At 41.6% G+C, this 21,329-nt stretch overlaps 1 protein-coding gene across 1 annotated transcript in view; it reads left to right on the top strand.

Moving 5' to 3' along the window:
- Window positions 1–21,329, top strand: part of LOC130367440 (chloride anion exchanger-like) — a 79,305-nt gene that overhangs the window by 33,977 nt on the left and 23,999 nt on the right. The window contains exons 11-18 of the mRNA XM_056569860.1: window positions 4,719–4,814; window positions 5,149–5,255; window positions 6,326–6,395; window positions 6,480–6,572; window positions 6,660–6,755; window positions 6,934–7,173; window positions 15,493–15,547; window positions 18,235–18,380. Of these exons, the coding sequence (XP_056425835.1) occupies window positions 4,719–4,814; window positions 5,149–5,255; window positions 6,326–6,395; window positions 6,480–6,572; window positions 6,660–6,755; window positions 6,934–7,173; window positions 15,493–15,547; window positions 18,235–18,380 (903 nt within the window). The remainder of the gene's footprint in view (window positions 1–4,718; window positions 4,815–5,148; window positions 5,256–6,325; window positions 6,396–6,479; window positions 6,573–6,659; window positions 6,756–6,933; window positions 7,174–15,492; window positions 15,548–18,234; window positions 18,381–21,329) is intronic.

Here is a 21,329-nt window from a genome sequence, read left to right as displayed (position 1 = left end):
CAACCAATCACAGCTGTGATTTGTTGCTGTGGCTGAGGCATATATCTTTATTATTGTTGTATATATATATCTTTTTAATAAAGTTGAATAAACAATAAAGGGATTTGCTGGGATTTCCCAAAATTACCCAAGGGCAGCTCAGCTCAGTCTCTGTCAAAGAGTGCATAGTGAACTGGGAGCAGGGCTCAAGTCCTGCAAGAACGTGTGGGAACGGAGTTCCTGCACTTTTTCCACAGCAGGAACACCGTTCCCTTTAGCTGTACCAGCCCTTGAGTGGAAATCTTGGGTGAGTTCCCATACTTTTTATTCCAGGACTTGACCCCTGACTGGGAGTAAGCTGAGGGTTTTTTCATTTGTTGTGCCATTCTCTGCCCCTGAGCAACCTTGAAAATAATGTAGAGAACTCCTTCATCTATCTGTCATATAACCCTCATAATGCAATTCACAGGAAAGATAATAAGTCTATCAGTAGAATTTGGTCACAGAATCATAGACTGAAATGTAACTTTTATTACATACCCATAAAAAAACAAAGGATTCCTAAATGTTCATAGAGCCAAAACAAATCACCAAAACAAACAGTGCGTGAGTATACCGCTCACAAATCCCATAATACGACTGATCAAGCATATAACACAGTACGTATCAATCCAACAAGAAAAAAATCAGTGCTACAGATAATTCAGTGTGTATACAAAAAGATAAATTATTATTAAGTATACGTAATGATACTAGTGTCATGCCCTAACCCCAGTGGCTCAGGGATTGGCACAGGGAGGGACAACTGGGAAGGCCGGGGACGCGAGCCTATTAGGGCTGGTTCACATCACGTTTTCTCCCATACGGGAGCACATACGGCAGGGGAGAGCTAAAACCTTGCTCTCCCGCATGCCTTTCTATGTGCTCCCGTATGTAATTCATTTCAATGAGCCGGCCGGAGTGAAACGTTCAGTCCGGTCGGATCATTTTGGCGCCGTATGCGCTTTTTTCCCTGGACCTAAAACTGTGGTCAACCACGGTTTTAGGTCCAGTTGTAAAAGCGCATACAGCGCAAAAATGAGCCGACTGGACCGAACGTTTCACTCCGCCGGCTCATTGAAATTAATTACATACGGGAGCACATAGAAAGGCATGCGTGAGCGCAAGGTTTTAGCTCTCCCCTGCCGTATGTGCTCCCGTATGGGAGAAAACGTGATGTGAACCCAGCCTTACTCTCTATGACTAATCCTGCTCTAGGCCCTAAGCCTATGTGGAATGGTCATCCTAATAAGGATGGTCCCGCACCGGAACCTACCCTACAATAGCTGTCCTTGCCCTAGGATACACTGACTAGCATATTAATGATATGAGCTAGCTTACTAGCCGGGCCAATCCCTACGGCTATGTAGGCTATGATACCAACAGTATCAGTATATTCAAAGTTATCAATATTTGGTACCTAGGGTTCCCAACTGCTCCCAAATTGTCCACCAGGGGTATAATACTACTCAATAATGCAAAACTTCTAGATAATGCACAAAAATAGCAAATAAATAAGGTACTACACGTTTATGCAACACCTAAAAGTTATGCTATAGGGATATATAGTACTGTACAATTATGCACCTCAGAGGCGGCTCCGTACTAGACTTAATATTAACCAACAGACCTGACAGAGTAACTAATGTGCAAGTAGAAGGTCACCTAGGAAATAGTGATCATAATATAATACATTATACCTTGTTCTTCAATAAGGGAATCTCTCGAGGGGCCACAAAAACAATGAACTTTAGGAAGGCAAAGTTTGACCAACTCAGAGAAGCCCATAACAATATAAAATGGGATAATGTCCTCAAAAACAAGAAAACTGACACTAAATGTGAGACTTATATATCCTAAAATCTCACTGTAAGATGTATATACTTATGGGAATAAAAGGGTCTGAAATATAAGAAAACCAATATGGGTGAATAAAACCGTTAAGGGGACAATAAATGACAAAAATAAAGCATTTAAACTACTAAAAGAGGATGGCAGTGAGGAAGCATTAAAAAGCTATAGAAAAAAATGTAAAATATGTAAAAAACTGATACAAGCTGCAAAAATAGAGACAGATAGACTCATTGCCAAAGAGAGTAAAACTAACCCCAAAATGTTCTTTAACTATATAAATAGCAAAAAGGTAAAAAATGAGAGTGTAGGCCCTTTTAAAAACAATAAAGAAGAAATTATAAACGGGGATCAGGAATAAGCAAATATATTAAACAAATTCTTCTCCACTGTAGTAGTCACCGAGGAAAATGAAAAACCAGGTGAAATTCAAAGAGATAAGGTAAACTCCCCAGTACAGGTCACCTGTCTAACCCAGGAAGAAGTACAGTGCCGCCTACAAAAAATCTAAATAGACAAATCGCCAGGTCCAGATGGCATTCACCCCTGTGTTCTAAAGGAATTAAGTAATCTAATAGACAGACCCCTATTTTTAATATTCAGGGACTCTATAGTGACAGGGACTGTTCCCCAGGACTGGCGCATGGCAAATGTGGTACCAATATTTAAGAAGGGGTCAAAAGGTGACCCCGAATTTCAGACCTGTTAGTTTAACCTCCGTTGTATGTAAATTGTTTGAGGGTTTTCTAAGAGATGCTATTTTGGAATATCTTGATAAAAATAAATGTATGACTCCATATCAGCATGGCTTTATGAGGGATCGGTCCTGTCAAACTAACCTGATCAGCTTTTATGAGGACGTGAGCTCCAGACTGGACCAGGGGGAATCACTGGATGTCATATATCTGGATTTTTCCAAAGCATTTGCTATGGTGCCACATAAATGGTTGGTGCATAAAATGAGAAGCATTGGGCTAGGGGAGAATGTGTGTAAGTGGGTAAGTAACTGGCTCAGTGATAGCAAACAGAGGGTGGTTATTAATGGTACTTATTCTGATTGGGTGACTGTTACTAGTGGGGTACCACAGGGGTCATTCTTTGGTCCTGTCCTATTTAATATATTCATTAATGACCTTCTAGAGGGGTTGAATAGTAAAGTAGCAATCTTTGCAGATGATACTAAACTCTGTAAAGTGGTAAACACAATAGAGGACAGTGCACTGTTACAAATGGATCTGGATAGGTTGGAGGTTTGGGCTGGGAAGTGGCAGATGAGGTACAACACTGATAAATGTAAGGTAATGCACATGGGCAGGAAAAATCCGGGCTGGGATTATGCATTAAATGGGAGCACACTTGGGACGACTGATGTGGAAAAGGACTTGGGAGTCTTAGTTAACAGTAAATTTAGCTGTAGTGACCAGTGTCGGGCAGCTGATGCCAAGGCAAATAAAATCATGGGGTGCATCAATAGGGGCATAGATGCCCACGACAAGGAAATAATTCTACCGCTGTACAAATCACTAGTCAGACCACACATAGAATACTGTGTACAGTACTGGGCACCAGTGTACAAGAAAGATAGTGGAGCTGGAGAGGGTTCAAAGACGGGCAAACCAGAGTAATTCGGGGAATGGGAGGATAACAGTACCAAGAAAGATTATCAGAATTAGGTTTATTTAGTTTAGAAAAAAGAAGGCTTAGGGGAGACCTAATAACTATGCATAAATATATCAGGGGACCGTACAGAGATCTCTTCCATGATCTATTTATACCCAGTACTGTATCTATAACAAAGGGGCATCCCCTACGTTTAGAGGAAAGAAGGTTTCTACACCAGCACAGGTGAGGGTTCTTTACTGTAAGAGCAGTGAGACTGTGGAATTTTCTCCCGGAGGTGGTGGTCATGGTGAACTCTGTAAAATCATTTAAAAGGGGTCTAGATGCATTTTAGGAGAGTAAGAAGATTGCTGGTTATGTATGTTAGATTTATAGGGACAGAACGTTAATCCAGGGATTTATTCTGACTGCTATATTTGGAGTCGGGAAGGAATTTTTACCTCTAGTATGAGGGTTTTTTGCCTTCCTCTGGATCAACTCATTAGGGACTCAATAGGGTTATAGGTTGTACTTGATGGACTCTGGTCTTTTTTCAACCTTATGAACTATGTTGCTATGTTACTATGTTTTGGCTCTATGAGCATTTAGGAACCCTTTGTTTTTTTTTGTTTTTTATGGGTATGTAATAAAAGTTACATTTTAGTCTATGATTCTGTGACCATATATCCCTCTTAAAGAAAAATATATTATTTCAAAGGTTTTTCATTTTTTTTAATTAAGGTATGATTTATTTACTTTTTATGTGACGATCAGAACTATTGTAGTATTCACTTTGACCACTAGAGCATACACAATAAGCTGGCACTTTGGGACACATTTACTAAACACCAGTCTTGAGCTAATCTGTGGGGCATACACCTTAATACATGAAACATATCCATGGCTGCCTCTGTGCCCTATAGTAAAATCTGTGCCAGCTAGAAGTTTTAACTGCAATGTACTCCAGCACTTTATGCTAAGTCCTGCCCACTTTTAAAAAGGTGGTGGGACTGGTGTTAAAAGCTGTATGTTTATGCGCAAACCAAAACATGCCACTTCCTGTTCTCTGTAGAAAGGTGCAAAAAACTGTAATTAGCTACACCTAAAAAATAATAATAATTAGAAAAATACAAAAAAAGCAGACCAAAATATTTTTTCTCTTCTTGACAAATTTCCATGAATTAATAAAACTGAAAATTACTATTTTACTTCCATTAATACTCGTTATGATGACTTTTATTTTGCTTCAGTCAGTTTTGGCAGCAATCATCTTGGTGAATTTAAAAGGAATGCTGATGAAGTTCAATGAAATTCCAGTGTTATTTAAGAGAGATAAGTATGATTGTGTAAGCACATTATTATTTTTATCATCACTATTTTACTATATCTTATTGTTTTGTATACTCTTCAAGTATCATTACATTTTTGCCCATTTGGCAATTCCCTGATTTGTCAGACAAACTATAATCCCACATATCTTGGGAATTGGAAGGTGTGTCAAGGAAAACCTGGCATCCTAACTTATTGTTGGAAAGCAATTACATGTCCAGTATATCATAACGCACTACACAGTAAAAAATAAAGCATTGAATAATTCTATATATTAAATAGTTTCAATATGGAGATAGTGATCCATGACTTATATTATTATTTAAAACACAGTATAATTATTTATTACAGCTTGTTTGGGTCTTGACATTCATCGCATCTGTTGTTCTTGGCTTGGATCTTGGGCTTGCTGTTGGTGTAGGAGTAGAACTTCTGACAGTGGTGTTCCGTGTTCAGTTGTAAGCACAATTCTTTACTGCAATTTTAAACATACGGTAGTTAAAAAAAAAGTCTGCCAGTTTGGATGCTAATTTCATGCCTCAGATACATTGTCCACTATCTGTGACGTATGTTTTTAATAGTTATGTTATTAGTAATAGTATGTTATTAATGTTATTAGTAATAATATGTTATTAATAGTAATGAAGAGAGTGGATTATTATAATGGATGTGGATGTAAATATATTAGCCCCACTTACGCAGCACAGTCAACATCTCAAAGGGGTTAACCAGATTTAAATATGTATTCCCTATCCACAGAAAAATGTCTGATCATGGGGGCTCCGACTACTGAGACCCCCCCCAATCTTCAATACAGGGCTCAGCTCTTCCCAAGGAATGCTCCAGCCTCCCCCTTCACTCATCTCAGCAGTGACCGGCTGGTCAGTCAATCATTGGTCGCAGTGGTGTTCTGCTTTGGTCGGTGACTGGCTGAGCGTGTCATCACTGATAAGACCAGTTAATCTTGGTGGGGGCTGGAGCACTCAGTGGGAACAGACAGGCCCCATTTTGGAGATCGGGGAGAAGGGGGCAGCAGGGAATCCCATGGAGAATGCATGGGGTGCATGCTAACCCAGAGCTCCATGCAGTGGGGAGATTCAGGGCCTAGAGGTTGGACAATCCTGAACAGACACTTATCCCCTATATACATTTCTAAAACTTGGAGTACCCCTTTATGATAACGATCCATTTTGTCAAGTTGTTCTTGCTTCAATTGCATAGTGTTAGCTCTATATAAATAAATGACCCCCACCCAGGAATCATATTTAAAGCAACAATATTTACTGCAGCTCCTATCAAAGTGGCCACTGTATTAAAGCTAAGCACAAAGCAGATGGTCACCTTGCAGTCTTGCACACAAGATCCAGCCATTATTAGTGAATATTCTTAAGAAATGCAAACATTACAGCTGTATTTAGGTGCAAAGGAAATAAAGTACGGTATAATGCAGAGAAATAAATTCTACTATTCCATGCTGTTTGTTGTATTTTCTATATAAGAGTTTAACCTCATTTTCTATTTTCTTTAGCCCCAAGTTTGCAGTGATAGCTAATATTGAAAAAACAGACATCTACAAAAATAGGAAGGACTACAATGATGTAAGTCATAGCCAGGATAATTCCCTGGGACATGTACTTACAGATATTGTTCATTCACTTTATTCATTGTGTTATCATGCATAGATCTGTGAGCCGAAAGGACTGAAGATTTTCAGATGTCCAGCTCCGATATTTTTTGCCAATAGTGCCTTCTTCAGAGATAAACTTATTGCTGCTGTAAGTCTTTCATGCACTGTATACTCTTGGTATGATATTGTTTTCCTTACTGTATAGTAATACTATACTATTTTTTATTATTTCAAGGCTGGATTTAATCCATTGTGGGTTCTGCGGAAGCGGAATAAGGCTCTGAGCAAAATCAAAAAATTAGTGAAAAAGGGAGAACTACATGTCACAACAGTAAGTAAAATACACAAGATTAAATGGTATGCAATGCTTTATTTTCTATACAGATTAACGTCATACAACAATGTTATGCAAAGGTTTTATTTTATGTCATTTTTTAATTGTGTATTTTTTTATTCAAGTATCATTTTAATATTTATCATATTTGATGCCATAATGTAATTTTTTTTAGAAAGGTGTTATATGTACATCATACGATTACAAAAAGTCAGAAGATGAAGACGAACTGGACAACAACATGATTGAAGAGCTGGACCAGCCCATAAACACTGCAGATCTTCCCATTGTCATTGACTGGAATGCAGATCTTCCAAATAATATCCAAGTTCCTAGAATAGAACTTCATAGTTTAATCCTTGACTTTGGGGCAGTCTCATTCATTGATGTTTCAGGCATGAAAGCATTGAAAGGAGTGAGTATAACACTACATACATACCGCATTATTATAGTTTTAATGCCTTCTTGTGTTACCTGTAGTGGCTTAACATGGTATTTTTATGTTCTGATATGTGAAGCACATCTTAACTCAAAGCCTTAAAATTGATGTTAAAACACATATAAGTGTCAGCCGCCGCTTCGTGCGAGGGTCATGACGCTCTGTTCACGGGGAGAGCTGGAGCCCTGTACAGGAGATTTCGGGGGTACAAGCAGTCGGACTCCCTGCAATCTAAAACCCCCAAATCCCCAAAGGATAGAGGATACGTTTTTCAGCTTGATACTTTTCCTTTAATAATGCTGTTTACTAGGGTCATCCTCACAATCCTGGAATATGATTTATCCTACCCTGGTGTTACAGAGCAAGATGTGCACCTGTGAATTTGTTTCCCAGTTTTTTTTTTTCTCTCAATTTAGATTTTATTGAGGCATAAAAATTGACAGGAAAAGAACAACATAAAGAACCATAGCTGCAACAGCAGCATGAGAGCAATATAGAGGAGCGCAGTCCTCAGTAGAATAGAAAGTAACAGAACATCAAGATCATCAAAGCGTACTAAGAGCTCAATAAGGGGGGGGGGTATTACAAAAAGCATCCCTAAAGAGGAAGGGGTATGAGGGGAGGGGGGGAGGGAGGGTGGAAAGGGAAAGGAGCTAACTAAGAAGGGGCTGGTAATCAACACTGTATAGACACCAGGCAGCGTTGCAACAATAACATAGCATAACACAGATCAGGGGAGGAGAAGACCACCAGCGACATCTTTGAAATGTTGTAGCCAAGGCTGCCATGTCCGCAGGAACTTGTCGTGAGAACTGTCGGACCTACTAGACATCTCCTCAAACCTGCAGAGCTGGTGCACCTTAGAAATCCAGTCGGCAGTTGTGGGGGGCATGGGGTCCAGCCACCTTAATGGGATAAGGGATTTCGCAGCAGCTAGGCAGTGTGCTATAAGCGAGTCCTAATGCAATCGCACAGACAAACTAGGATCCAGTGAGATCGGAGTAGGAATAATACAGGGTGGGCCATTTATATGGATACACCTTAATAAAATGGGAATGGTTGGTGATATTAACTTCCTGTTTGTGGCACATTAGTATATGTGAGGGGGGAAACTTTTCAAGATGGATGGTGACCATGGCGGCCATTTTGAAGTTGGCCATTTTGAATCCAACTTTTGTTTTTTCAATAGGAAGATGGTCATGTGACACATCAAACTTATTGGGAATTTCTAAAGAAAAACAATGATGTGCTTGGTTTTAATGTAACTTTATTCTTTCATGAGTTATTTACATGTTTCTGACCACTTATAAAATGTGTTCAATGTGCTGCTCATTGTGTTGAATTGTCAATGCAACCCTCTTCTCCTACTCTTCACATACTGATAGGAACACCGCAGGAGAAATGGTGTGGTATATGGGGTACAAAGATAGTGGCGCCATTCTTCATCAATGGAAACCTCAAGGCCACTGGATATGCGAAATTGCTAAATGATGATGTGTTTCCCTCTTTATGCAATGAATCTGTCCCGTTCCCTGAGTTTTTCCAGCAAGATTGTGCACCACCACATTATTGGTGTCAGGTCCGAGCATTCCTAGATGAACAGTTCCCTGGAAAGTGGATTGGTCGTCGTGGGCCAGTTGAATGGCCCCCAAGGTCTCCCGATCTGACCCCCTTAGACTTTTATCTTTGGGGTCATCTGAAGGCAATTGTCTATGCTGTAAAGATACGAGCTGTGCAGGACCTGAAACTACAGATACTGGAAGCCTGTGCTAGCATTTCTCCTGCGGTGTTGCTATCAGTGTGTGAAGAGTGGGAGAAGAGGGTTGCATTGACAATTCAACACAATTGGCAGCACATTGAACACATTTTATAAGTGGTCAGAAACTTGTAAATAACTCATGAAAGAATAAAGTTACGTTAAAACCAAGCACATCATTGTTTTTCTTGTGAAATTCCCAATAAGTTTAATGTGTCACATGACCATCTTCCTATTGAAAAAACTAAAGTTGGATTCAAAATGTCTGACTTCAAAATGGCCGAATGGAGAAGGTGCCACAGGTGAAAAGAAACTGAAAGATACACAGCTAGGGAAAGAGAATGACATCAGCTACAATCAATCATAGAAAGAAACATAAGTCATAAGTCATAAAATAACAATGAGTGCAATGCAGGCGTCCAGCAGGGACGAGGTCCTGTAAGGACCAGGAGTAGCTGTAGAAAGTAACAAAAGGAAGTCCAGACTCATGTTCAAGGTGTACAAGGGTCAGTTCCCATCCAGCAGGCGGGCTCGAGGGTCAGAATGAGTGTTGGGGGGGGGGTGAGCAAGGGGAACGAACAGGTGAGGTCTTATGGTGGCAGCCAAATGTCCAGCAAATAGATCAGATCAGATGGCCGTGTGGAAGGAGTAGTGACCAGTCATGTCGGTAATACACAACTGAAGGGCAGAAAACAGGAGGGTGTAGATGTTGGACTTAAGTCTGCAAACAGTCAAACCTGGGAGGATGAACAGTCTCCCGGAGTTGGCTCCATCACAGGGCCTGTGATCTGGAGGGGGCGAGTGACCCAGGGACACCGGACCATCAACGAGGAGGGGGACCATCCTTAAGCGGGGTGTTCTTGAGCTTGTTGGACTTGGATCGTGAAACCACCGTTCAGTTGGCCAGCTTCGGGAGAGGTGGCAGCGGTTGCATGTCTGTCACCGTCATCCACGAAGGCAGCTCACTAGGTGGAATGTCCAACGCAGACCAAACGGCCTCCAAGTCTGCAGGCGATCTCACTGTAAGGCGGCGGCCGATGTGAGAGACAGAAAGGCTGAATGGGAACAGCCAGGAACACTGAATCCCCTTTCCCCACAGTTGCTCCAGCAACAGACGCAGCATGCGTCGTTTGGCAAGGGTAGACGGTCCATGTCCTGATAAAGAGCAATTTCAGCCTCCCCGTAGGTGATGGGTCTCTTCTCTCTAGCTGCCTGGAGAATGGCCGAGGTGTCCACAAAAGAGAGAAGTCCACATATGACATCTCAAGGAGGCTCAGAGGCCTTTGGCTTCGGCCTCAATGCTCTGTGGATCCTCTCTATGGTTACCGATTTGGCCCTCTCAGGGCCCAAGAGACCAGAGAAGATGTTGCGAGCAACCTTCTGGAGAGCGTCTGCGGCCCAGGACTCAGGTAAGCCCTTAAAGGGAATGTTTCTGCGCTGGCTTCTGTTCTCCTGATCCTCGATGAAGCAGTACGTGGTGTTCAGGTGTGCTTCCAGCATCTCCGTGCGACTGGAGACCGCCGCTGAGTGAGAGGTGAGGGCTGCACACTTAGTCTCAAGGGCCTCTGTTCTGGCTCCAATGGCCTGGACCTCAGATTTGATTTCAGCAAGCTCCGTCATAACTGGCTTGACCGCCTGAGCAAGGGCCTTCGTCATGAAGGACTTCAGGAAGGACTGCGTAACCATTGCTGGGGAGCTGCCTTCAGCATCGTTGTCCTGTTCACCCTCGTCCTGGGAGTCATGCAGGGACGCCACCCTTCTTTTTGAAGAATTTGGACATATCAGCATGACTTTTGCCCAGCCTTGGGGATTCTCCAGCCTCTCCAGCTGATCTGCGACCTATCTTGACCATTTCGTGGCAATAATGAGGTAGTTAGAGGCGTGAAAACGGAGCTGCAGACACGTCCATACCAGTCCGTGGCTAGACTCCGCCCCCTTTCCCAGACTGTTTTGTACATGCTTCAACCATTTACTGTATAGAGTTCATAAGTATACCTTGAATCCAATTCTATCACTAAATCTGGACTGGTATTGAAGATTTGTTTTTCCGTTCCAGTCCTGAATCTAATGTAGCCAGCAAATAAGTTTTTCCCTGGTGTGGGAAGATAATGGAACTTGTTGGAATAACTTAGATCTTCCCTGAGCTGTTGAGATTCCAGGCGTTGAAGCACTCTGTAATGGAGGGGAGCAGGGAATATTTCCTGAATCGAGGCAGAAAGTAAGCCTACAATGCGGGTGATTCTTCTTAGGGAAACTACTTCGTTCTTTGGAATAGATCAAATCCCTTTGCGAATATTGTGAAGTTAAAGGAAGTTCCTTAAAGGAAGACTTAGAAGAGCTGTTTAGGTGTTGACTAGGAACCCCAAGAATTTGACTTCTTTGGAAGGAGACAGGATCGATTTCTTTGTATGGATAAGAAAACCTAGATCTGATAGTAGTGAGAGAGTCCAATGTAAGTGGAGATGGATCAAATGAAGAGATGATTCCATTATCAATATATGGTCTATATATATGATAAGGCGAACGCCCTGCTCCTGAGAGTGGCTACGACAGGCTTCATGAGTTTTGTGAAGCACCAAGAGGATGAAGAAACGCCGAATGGGAGGCATGTAAACTGCCATTTTTGATTCCTCCAGACAAATTGAAGATAATGATGGAAAGAATGGTGAATTAAAACCGTCCTTGAGATCTATTTTCACCAACCAAAAGATCTCGTAAAAGGTGGATACCCTCCATCTTGAAATGGCGGTATACAAGGAATTCGTTGAGATGTCTTAGGTTGATAACAGGTCTGTGACCTCCGTCTTTTTTCTTGACTAGAAAGAGATTGCTTAAGAATCCCGATGTTTCAAAGGGAACAGGTTGAATTGCTTTTCATAAAAAGTTCTTTAATTTCCGAATCTATCAGTTTCTTGTCCAGTGAAGAAAAATTAATAGGATGAGGAAAATGTGTCGGTGGGGAGATGAAATCTAGATGGAACCCTTATACAGCGTTGAGAATCCATGCGTGCGAACTTATCATGGACCAATAGTGGAAAAAATATTGAATTCTTCCCCCTAGAGGAATGAGAGAAGAATGTGGGACAATCGCACTTACCTGGTGAGGGAAGGGAATCCTTGGTTGCCACAGGCCCTCCACAGTCTTCCATGGGAGGGGAAGAAAGGAGTGGGGGTAGGGGTAGGATTAGAGGAGTACTGAGATCTCTCTTGTAGGAAGGGGCCTCTGAAATATGGACGGGAAGGTTGGGCTCGGCTGGGAAAGAGCCCCTTTTCTCTCCAAGCCTTGCCAAAAACCTTGGGTTGAAAAACCAGTTTTAAAGATGTCTGGGCCTTGTCCAATGCTGAAAACAGGCCAAGAAATGTATTAAGGTCTTTCAAGAAAGACTCTAAATAATAAAGCCTCAATAGAGGGACCTGGTTCGTTAGGGGCTAAATAAGTAAATTGCGGATATAACCTCATAAGAATGGCCCAGCAACGTTCTGTACAGAAAGCTGTATTGGTATTTCCAAATATGCAGATGGCTTTCTGAGCCCATCCGCAGAGGACTTCAGTATCTACCTGTTGTCCTGAAGCAGCGGCCAGTTCTGCTAAATCAAGAAATTTTGATAACGAACCTAGAAGATTCTTCATCAGGAGAATCTACAAAATAATCAGGTTTCTTCCTTCTTGAGGATTTAAAAGCCCTTTTGTTAAATACTTCCTCATGGGCAGAGGGTAAATCATGTGAGGGGAGAGAAAGATTCTTATGACCGCCAGATACACATGGGGTCTTTATAATCTTTACTTTTTCTCCTGAAATATTCAGTTTAGAGGATGAGCTTTTATCAGGCGAGTCAGTCAGGTCTGTGCAATGGTGGCGCTTCCGGGCAACCTTCCCGGGTCTGTTAAGGCCTTTGGCCATTTGAGTTGTAGAATCGTCTGCAGACCAAAAGTGGTCTGAGGGAGTAGAGGGATGTAATGTAGGGTTTGTTTCTTGATGGGATTGAGAAATCGCCATAGAAACATTCCTAGTAATATTTTCTTGTATTATGGACAAAGCAGATGCTATGGCTGATTGTACTGATTTAGATACAGATTTGTCCACAAAATCCTGAATTTGATCAGGAGAAATTCTGTCATTATCAGCTTTATAAGGGTTTTAATACCCCTATATTGGAGGAGACTAATAAAAAATATATTTTTTTTAATATAATATTATATAATTTATTTATTTAAATAAGTCAGGGGAAATAAAATAGGAACTGAATAATAACAATTCCTATAGAGAATGAGGAGAAAAGAGATATGTGAGGTAGTCACAGTACAGAGACGAACCTCCTGTCAGAGAAGAAGGCGTCTGTGAGGAGAAGCTGCGAGCGCTGAGGTAAGCGACAGGCAGTAAATCACCCGATACTTCAGATGAAGTATCTGAGACTGCGACCGTGATGAATGGAGACGCCGGCGGGAGATAAGGGGAACGGACGGCAGTGTGTGAGGGAGATTAGAAAAGAATATAAAAAGGTACGAAGTATGTGGTGATATTATTCAATGCAGGGGGAAAAAACTGAATGAGTGGGGGCTCCGTGGGGGAAAAGAGGGAAACTGCTGACAGAGGGTATACAGATAATGGAAAAGAGATACAGTGATCCCCCGACCTACGATGGCCCCGACACACGATAATTTCAATATACGATGGTCTCTCAGAGGCCATCTTATGTTGAAGGCAGCATCAACATACAATGCTTTTGTATGTCGGGGCCCTCGCATAAATGGGTATCCGGCAGTGCAGACTTCTTTAGCTGCTGCCGGATAGCCGTTTAAAGTGCCCTGTGTGCTTTGGTGAGTGTCACTCACCTGTCCCCGCCGCTTTGGACCGTCCTCTTCATGCTCTGCTGCATGGCCGTCGCTCTCCTTCGTCGTCATCACGTCGCCGCGCACGCCGTCCCGTCATCCAATAGGAGCGGTGTGCGCAGCGGCGTGATGACGGCGATGGAGAGCGACGATCCAGGGCAGCGGTAATGGTCCGGAGCGGCGGGGACACCCCGGGGATGTGATGATGGCGATGGGGAGCAACGATCCAGGGCAGCGGTGACGGTCTGGAGCGGCGGGGACACGTGAGTATAACATTCTACATTCCCATTGCACGGATCCGTAACATACGATGGATTCAAGTAACAATGGTTCATTTGGAATGAATTGCCATCGTAGGTTGAGGGATCACTGTATATGAAAAGAAATTATTTATATATATATATATATATATATATATATATATACTATCAGTGTATACTAGAAAGGCACACGCTAACAGTATGAATTGAACAATATAAGGTTGAACAATAATAGTACTTATCTTTATCCTGAGCAATAAAGAAAGAGGAAGATTTATTAGGAGTAGCATCTCTTATAGACTGGGTCAAACCCTGATTGGACATTCCTCGCAGCTCATTAACAAAAAAAATTCTCTACACCACTATTATTATATGTTATTGTGCATTGCTATTTGGAGCATGAAAGAAAGTGTGGTGTCCCGGTACCGCATCCTATACGGTACCTATGTATGTGTGGGTCCCCATAGCCAGAGTCCCTAGGATGTAGGGATCCCTGTAATTTAGTTTAACCCCTTGTCGCCTATATTTCTACTAATAGACCAGTGGTCTATATAAGGTTAATGTAAACATAATGATATATCTGTAAATAAATGGTTAATTACCTGTGCCATAGCTTTGCAGGACCTGCGGGTCATGTGACTAGGTGAACTTCATGGTATTAAGCTTAAGGACCTTTGGAGGCCCTGTGACGTAAGCAATCCCATTACTCTCTGTAATGGTGAATGGCAGATGTTCGGACCAATCAGATTTGCCCCGCCCCCTCCCCATATAAGGGAGCAGCGGCCATCTTCTCTCTCTCTTGTTCCTGGGCAAACAAGCAAGCAAGACCTGTACAGCAACTAACGCAGTGAGTTAGGCCCGAGTCTTGCGGCAACGGCTGAACAATTCTAAATATAGAGTGTATCAATCCCCAGACACTCTGCAGCATCACCAGACCTAATAATACCCCTAAATCCGGACGGATCTGCAAATATCTACCCTAAATTCAGAGACTGTTTAAATATCAAGGTCCGCAACAACTGTCAGTCACTAAGCGAACTAAAGACTGTTTATATGAGACTGTTACTGTGCCTTGGATACTGCAAGCACTTAAGTAAAGTTGTTCAAGTTCAAGTTAAATCTTCTTGTGGACCTTAAGTCATTTCATGCCATTATCGTTACTGGGAAGGGCGGTGATAGGCCGGAACATTGATTCAGCATACCAGCCCTCAGCCTGGCGTCACAAACTATAGGGTTAAAACATTAACCCCTCATATACCGATACCATACCACCACTACCATACACCCCCCAAGGGCTACCACAAAAGATTAATGCAAATGATAGGAGTCTCCCGTCATTTATTATGGGCATTTCAAAAACAAACAGTATATAAAGGTGAGTGCATGAGCACAAATAAAAACTAGTCTGTACTAATAACTAAAACCTAATCAATGTCATTATTTTTCAGATTTTAAAAGAATTTATCAAGGTTGATGTAGACACGTACATTGTTGCTACAGACAGTAAGTTCTTATTTTTAGATACTTATATCCTAAGGGGTATAATGAAACTAAGTTATGTTTGGAAACTAATTCACAGAAAAAGTGAATGTTCCAGGTTTTTAGAGGGTATAGACAAATGATATGTGCACCAGTACACTATTAATATTAAAGCCACACTCTCTGGTTTTAATATCAACCCTCACCTTAGTCCCATATCAATGAACCAATCATAAAGGGAGAGATTTATAAAAACCTGTCCAGAGGAAAAGTTGCTGAGTTGCCCAAAGCAACCAATCAGATTGCTTCTTTCATTTTTGAAAAGGCCTCTGAAACATTAAAGAATCAAACTGATTGGTTGCTTTGGGCAGCTCAGAAATGTTTACTCTGGACAGGTTTTAATAAATCTCCCCTAGTTATTTGGACTGCAGCTGGATCACTACTCCTTATGTGGCAATCCATGCTTCTTAAATGCCTATAATATAGCAAATGGAATTCAGACAACACTGCTTTAATATAGCAAGGAATTTCCACACCGAATTTCCTCAGTGGATGCACAACAATCCAGAACTGGTGCTTAGTATCCACGGCAGACTGCTGTGGATATAAGCACCGTCCCTTTGACAGGTAACACTTATCTGGTGGATTTTGCCGGAAGATGGAAAATGTTTCAACTAGGCCCCTTAGTTGCAGAAAAAGGTAATATTAATGCTATAGCATTGTAGCCACAGTTTGAAAAAAGGATCTTTGTAGCATGACTGTGACCCTGGGCTCAAAGGGAGGCCCATAATGATATGGTTTCATGACTTTGGTGTGGAGGAAATAAAATGGCCCACACTGAGACCTGACCTTAGGCTAAATGGACACAATTTCCCTTGAACACTCTCTAAGATCTTCTAGAAAGCTTTACCAGAAATCGGATGCAATGCCAGCTAATATAGTTTTGATAATAAGGTGTGTATAAATACATTCACCCATATTGGGCAGACTTCCTAATACTGTCTAATACTTGATGTAAATTTAGACAGGGCAGTCTAAGAAAGCACCAAATTTATCATAGTAGCTCTTACTGTTTGATAAAATTAACGCATCTTTAGACACAGTTATCTATCTCAAATGGACACTGTCATTTAAAACTACTTATCTCCATTGAATAGCTTATGTGATCTGTAACATTTTTGTAAATCACTTAACTTACCAAAAATGAATCACTATCCCAAATAACAGCTCTGAAGTTTTAGTTACTAGGGGTGTCACTTGTCACGCAGCAAGGGGAAATATAGGAAGTGGAGGTGGGGCTTAGCAAGTGCTATGTGCAGGAGAGGTGGAGATAGCTTGGTCTGCGTGCCAATCTGTGAGCCTGTCTGCCTTCTCCAAAGAGTCCCTCTTATTTCAGCAGAAATAGTTCAATGCTTAGCGTAACTACTTCAGTTGCTATGTTGTGCCTTAAATATCTGCTCACAAAGCACCATGCAAAGCCAATGCATCAGTAACCTTTTCTGCCTGCACATGCCATCTATAATAGCATGCTGTAAATCAACTCCCAGTACAATGACATCTTTGCAAGATTCCCCAAAGTTATTAAGAGGCACAGGCTTCCTTATAAATTTGGCTTATCTTTAACTGTCCATGTGCCACAATCTATGGAAGCTACCAGAGCTCCCCCCATGGCCAAAATCGCAACTTTGATCCCTTATGCAATCCTCTGCCGGGTGACAGAAGTCGATACATCTCAGTGATTTGTTGGCAGCAGCGGTGTCCTCCTTTGGCCAGTGATTGGCTGAGTGGCAATGTGACCTATTGAGCCCTTATCAAAATAAGACCTATAAAAAAAACAACCTTCCGCTGGTGTACTCATTAAAGGGGTACTCCACCCCTAGACATCTTATCCCCTATCCAAAGGATAGGGGATAAGATGTCTGATTGCGGGGGTCCCGCCGCTGGGGACCCCCGCAATATAGAACGCAGCACCCACCTGTTACTGCTCCGGAAGTGCTGGAAAGTCTGGCTCATGACCACGAGGACGGAAGATTGTGACGTCATGACGCTGCCCCTGTGTGACGTCATGCCCCACCCCCTCAATGCAAGTCTATGGGAGGGGGCGTGACAGCAGTCACGCCCCCTCCCATAGACTTGCATTGAGGGGGCAGGGCGTGACGTCACACAGGGGCGGAGTCGTGACGTCACGATCTTCCATTCCCGTGGTTGGGAGCCAGAACCTCCAGCTCTGCCGGAAGCAGATACAGGTGGGTGCTGAATGCTATATTGCGGAGGTCCCCAGCCGCGCGATAGGGGATAAGATGTCTAGGGGTGGAGTACCCCTTTAAGAAAACAGCAAATTGACTTCTACTGAACTGTTATATGCCTGCTCTGACATATGCAAATGTCATCAAACAAGGAATATGGTTCCCTTTACCTCTTGTCGTTGGTGAAACTTGTGTTATCTGTCTCCGGCTTTATAATAAAGGGGGTGTCTTACCCTTTATCCTTCATGTGATGACACCTGTTATCAGGCTTAGTAATCTGTTTGAAACCTGCAATATTTCTTGGTTATTTTTTAATACAGATAATGACATGAAGAAAATATATGTAACTTTAATTTGCTTTCTTTGTGAAAATATAAATTCACTAATATCTAAATTAATATTAAAATCTGAGCTAAACCGTTTAGCTATTAACACTATTAACACTAGCCTATTTGTATCTAATAGATTCTGTGGTGGAGAAGTTGAATAAAAGTTCATTTTTTGACGATGACATTAAAACATCAATGCTTTTTCTCACTGTCCATGATGCTGTTCTGCATGTGTTGGAGAAAAAAGGCATGGACTATGCATTGAAAAGTGGGCAACACAAGGTAACCTCCATTACTGCTAACATTATGGGGCATAGTACTAATACTCTATATCATGCTCCCTGGGCTATATCATACTTATCATGGCTGACTTTCCCTTTTCAGAGCTTAAAGGTGTAACGCATGTTCTTATAAATGGGTTACTTTACATATGTTTTTTTTTTGACAAGCAGAACATTGTTAGAATTACACTTGAGGTTTTTGTCATAGTGTTTTCATCATGAGTGGATCCAGAAATTTGACTTTGTGGTGGGCTACACGGTGGCCATTGTTGCTGTGGCACTGTATCTGTGGGATGGTGTGGCCCAGAGCCAGGGGGCTAGGTCTAGAAGTAATAGGACGGCAGGACCATTGGGTTGTTACTCTTTTGGGCACTGGTACTGGGGCGGTTTTGGTTGCCACCCAACTCCATGCCATTTTAAGTTAGGGACCCACTTGAATAAGGTGGCCATAAAGTAGTGAGTGGGCTTGATTAAAATGCATTCTAACTACTTGATGTTAGTTTTTGGAATTTTGCTGAGAAGTAATGGATCATCGTGCAACATGTGAATCCAGGTCTTTTTTTTTATTCATGGTTCTACACTGCAGTACTCTTTTAACCAGAGATTTTCCATGCAATTCCCCTGTAATGTCAGGTTGCTAGAAGTCACATTATAAATACAGAATTGTGGACACTGTCATTTTTGTGCATTTCTAAACAGTACTGGGCATTTATCTTTAGAAGGTCATGAAGTCACTGTCCGGTATTCTTTTTACCCATAGAGCAAAATTTGTAGTGTGTGTGATATTACTCACTTGTGGTTACTCTTATAATGGAATAAATATTCATCCTATGTATATACTGTTGAGAGAAAATGTGGGTCTCTAAGTGCTGGTGGGGGTTATAGACAACATATGCTTGAGTATTATAATCCAAATCCAAAAGAAATGTGTTTTGCTGGATTAAAATGTGCAGCATCACCTCAATCCAGGGAAGAGAGACATAGGTTTCTGTTACATGGGCTGATACTTAATAAGAAAGCACTGGGGTCACTGGAACTTCACCCCTAAATACTGTATAGACTTTTCTATATTTGACTATACACTTTCTGTATTTGATTATACAACAAGTGGTAATGGGAGATATTAGATTCACACATATTAGGTTCATGCATTAATCAATTTTTATTAAAATGTTCTCCGATGAATAATAATTAGAGATGAGCGAATTTTAAAAAAAAATTCGATTCGGCCAATTTGCCGAATTTTCCGAAAAATTTGGTTCGGTCCGAATTTATTTGTGGCGAATCTCTATAAAAATGGCTATTTCTGGCCTACATAGAGCCTCAATAGGGGTGTAGAACACTTTGCCTTGCTGTAACTCGCATAGGGTGTGTGCTGGGTTAGTGAAATAATACTGTTATTCAGCATGACATGCAGATTAGAGGCGTCGCTATTAGAATCATTGTCGCAGAGCAGCAATATGACAGAGCCTGGAGGTGGCATCAGTATGAGGGGACCATATAGTAGCTGAATGACACAGTGTGGAGGTGGCAACAGCATGAGGAGACCAAATAGTGGCTGAATGACACAGCGCAGAGGTGGCGGCAGCATGTGGAGACCATATAGTGGCTGAATGACCAAGCCTGGAGGGGGCAACAGCCTGACGAGACCATGAGCCTCACAATTGAAAAGATTTAAGATATTTTTTTAACATTTAAATTGAAGATTTCAAATACATGAACCTTAAAGGACAACTGTAGTGGTACCGTTTTACATATGCCCTTGCCCGGGCCTCAAAGATAAACAAAATAAACTCATACATACTCACGGTCTGGCAGTGCTGACATCATTCCACTTCCTGGGGATGGGGACGCCGCAGAGCCGTCGGCGTATCACTCTGGCCGGCTTCTTACATGACAGTCGGCTCAGCCTATCACTAGCCGGGGTGGGACATCGCTGCGGCCAGTGATACGCCGACGGCTCTGCGGCGTCCCCGTCCCCAGGAAATGAAATGACGTTAGCACTGCCGGACCGTGAGGCATGTGCAGGACCAACGGGGGCTCTTAGGAAGGTATGTATGAGTTTATTTTGTTTATTTTTGAGGCCCGGGCATGGGCATATGTAAAACGGTACCACTACAGTTGTCCTTTAACTCCTGCATTTTCGTCATTTCCTCCTTACCTTTAAAAAATCATAACTCTTTCAATTTTGCACCTAAAAATCCATATGATGGCTTATTTTTTGTGCCACCAATCCTACTTTGTAATGACATCAGTCATTTAACCCAAAAATCTACAGCAAAACGGGAAAAAATCATTGTGAGACAAAAAAAAAATATTTAAACGACATTTTGTAAATTTTGGGGGCTTCCGTTTCTACACAGTACATTTTTCGGTAAAAATTACACCTTCTATTTATTCTGTAGGTCTATACAATTAAAATGATACCCTACTTATGTAGGTTTGATTTTGTCGTACTTCTGGAAAAAACCATAACTACATGCAGGAAAATGTATACATTTAAAATTGTCATCTTCTGACCCCTATAACTTTTTTATTTTTCTGCGTATGGGGCAGTATGAGGGCTCATTTTTTGTGCCGTGATCTGAAGTTTTTAGCGGTACCATTTTTGTATTGATCAGACTTTTTGATTGCTTTTTATTCATTTTTTCATGATATAACAAGTGACCAAAAATACACAATTTTGGACTTTGTAATTTGTTTGCGCTTATGCCATTGACCGTGCGGTTTGATTAATGATATATTTTTATAATTCAGACATTTCCGCATGCGGCGATACCACATACGTTTATTTTTATGTACCCAGTTTTTTTTAAATGGGAAAAGGGGGGTGATTCAAACTTTTATTAGGGAAGGGGTTAAATGATCTTTATTCACTTTTTTTTACACTGATCTTTTACATCGTTCAATGGTTTCTCATAGGAAACCATTGATCGAGGATTCTGCCACT

Source organism: Hyla sarda, chromosome 4, assembly GCF_029499605.1.
Source record: "Hyla sarda isolate aHylSar1 chromosome 4, aHylSar1.hap1, whole genome shotgun sequence".
In the NCBI taxonomy this organism is placed as follows: Eukaryota; Metazoa; Chordata; class Amphibia; order Anura; family Hylidae; genus Hyla; species Hyla sarda.
Note: the sequence above shows the minus strand (reverse complement) of the source record. Positions and strands in the feature narration are given on the sequence as shown.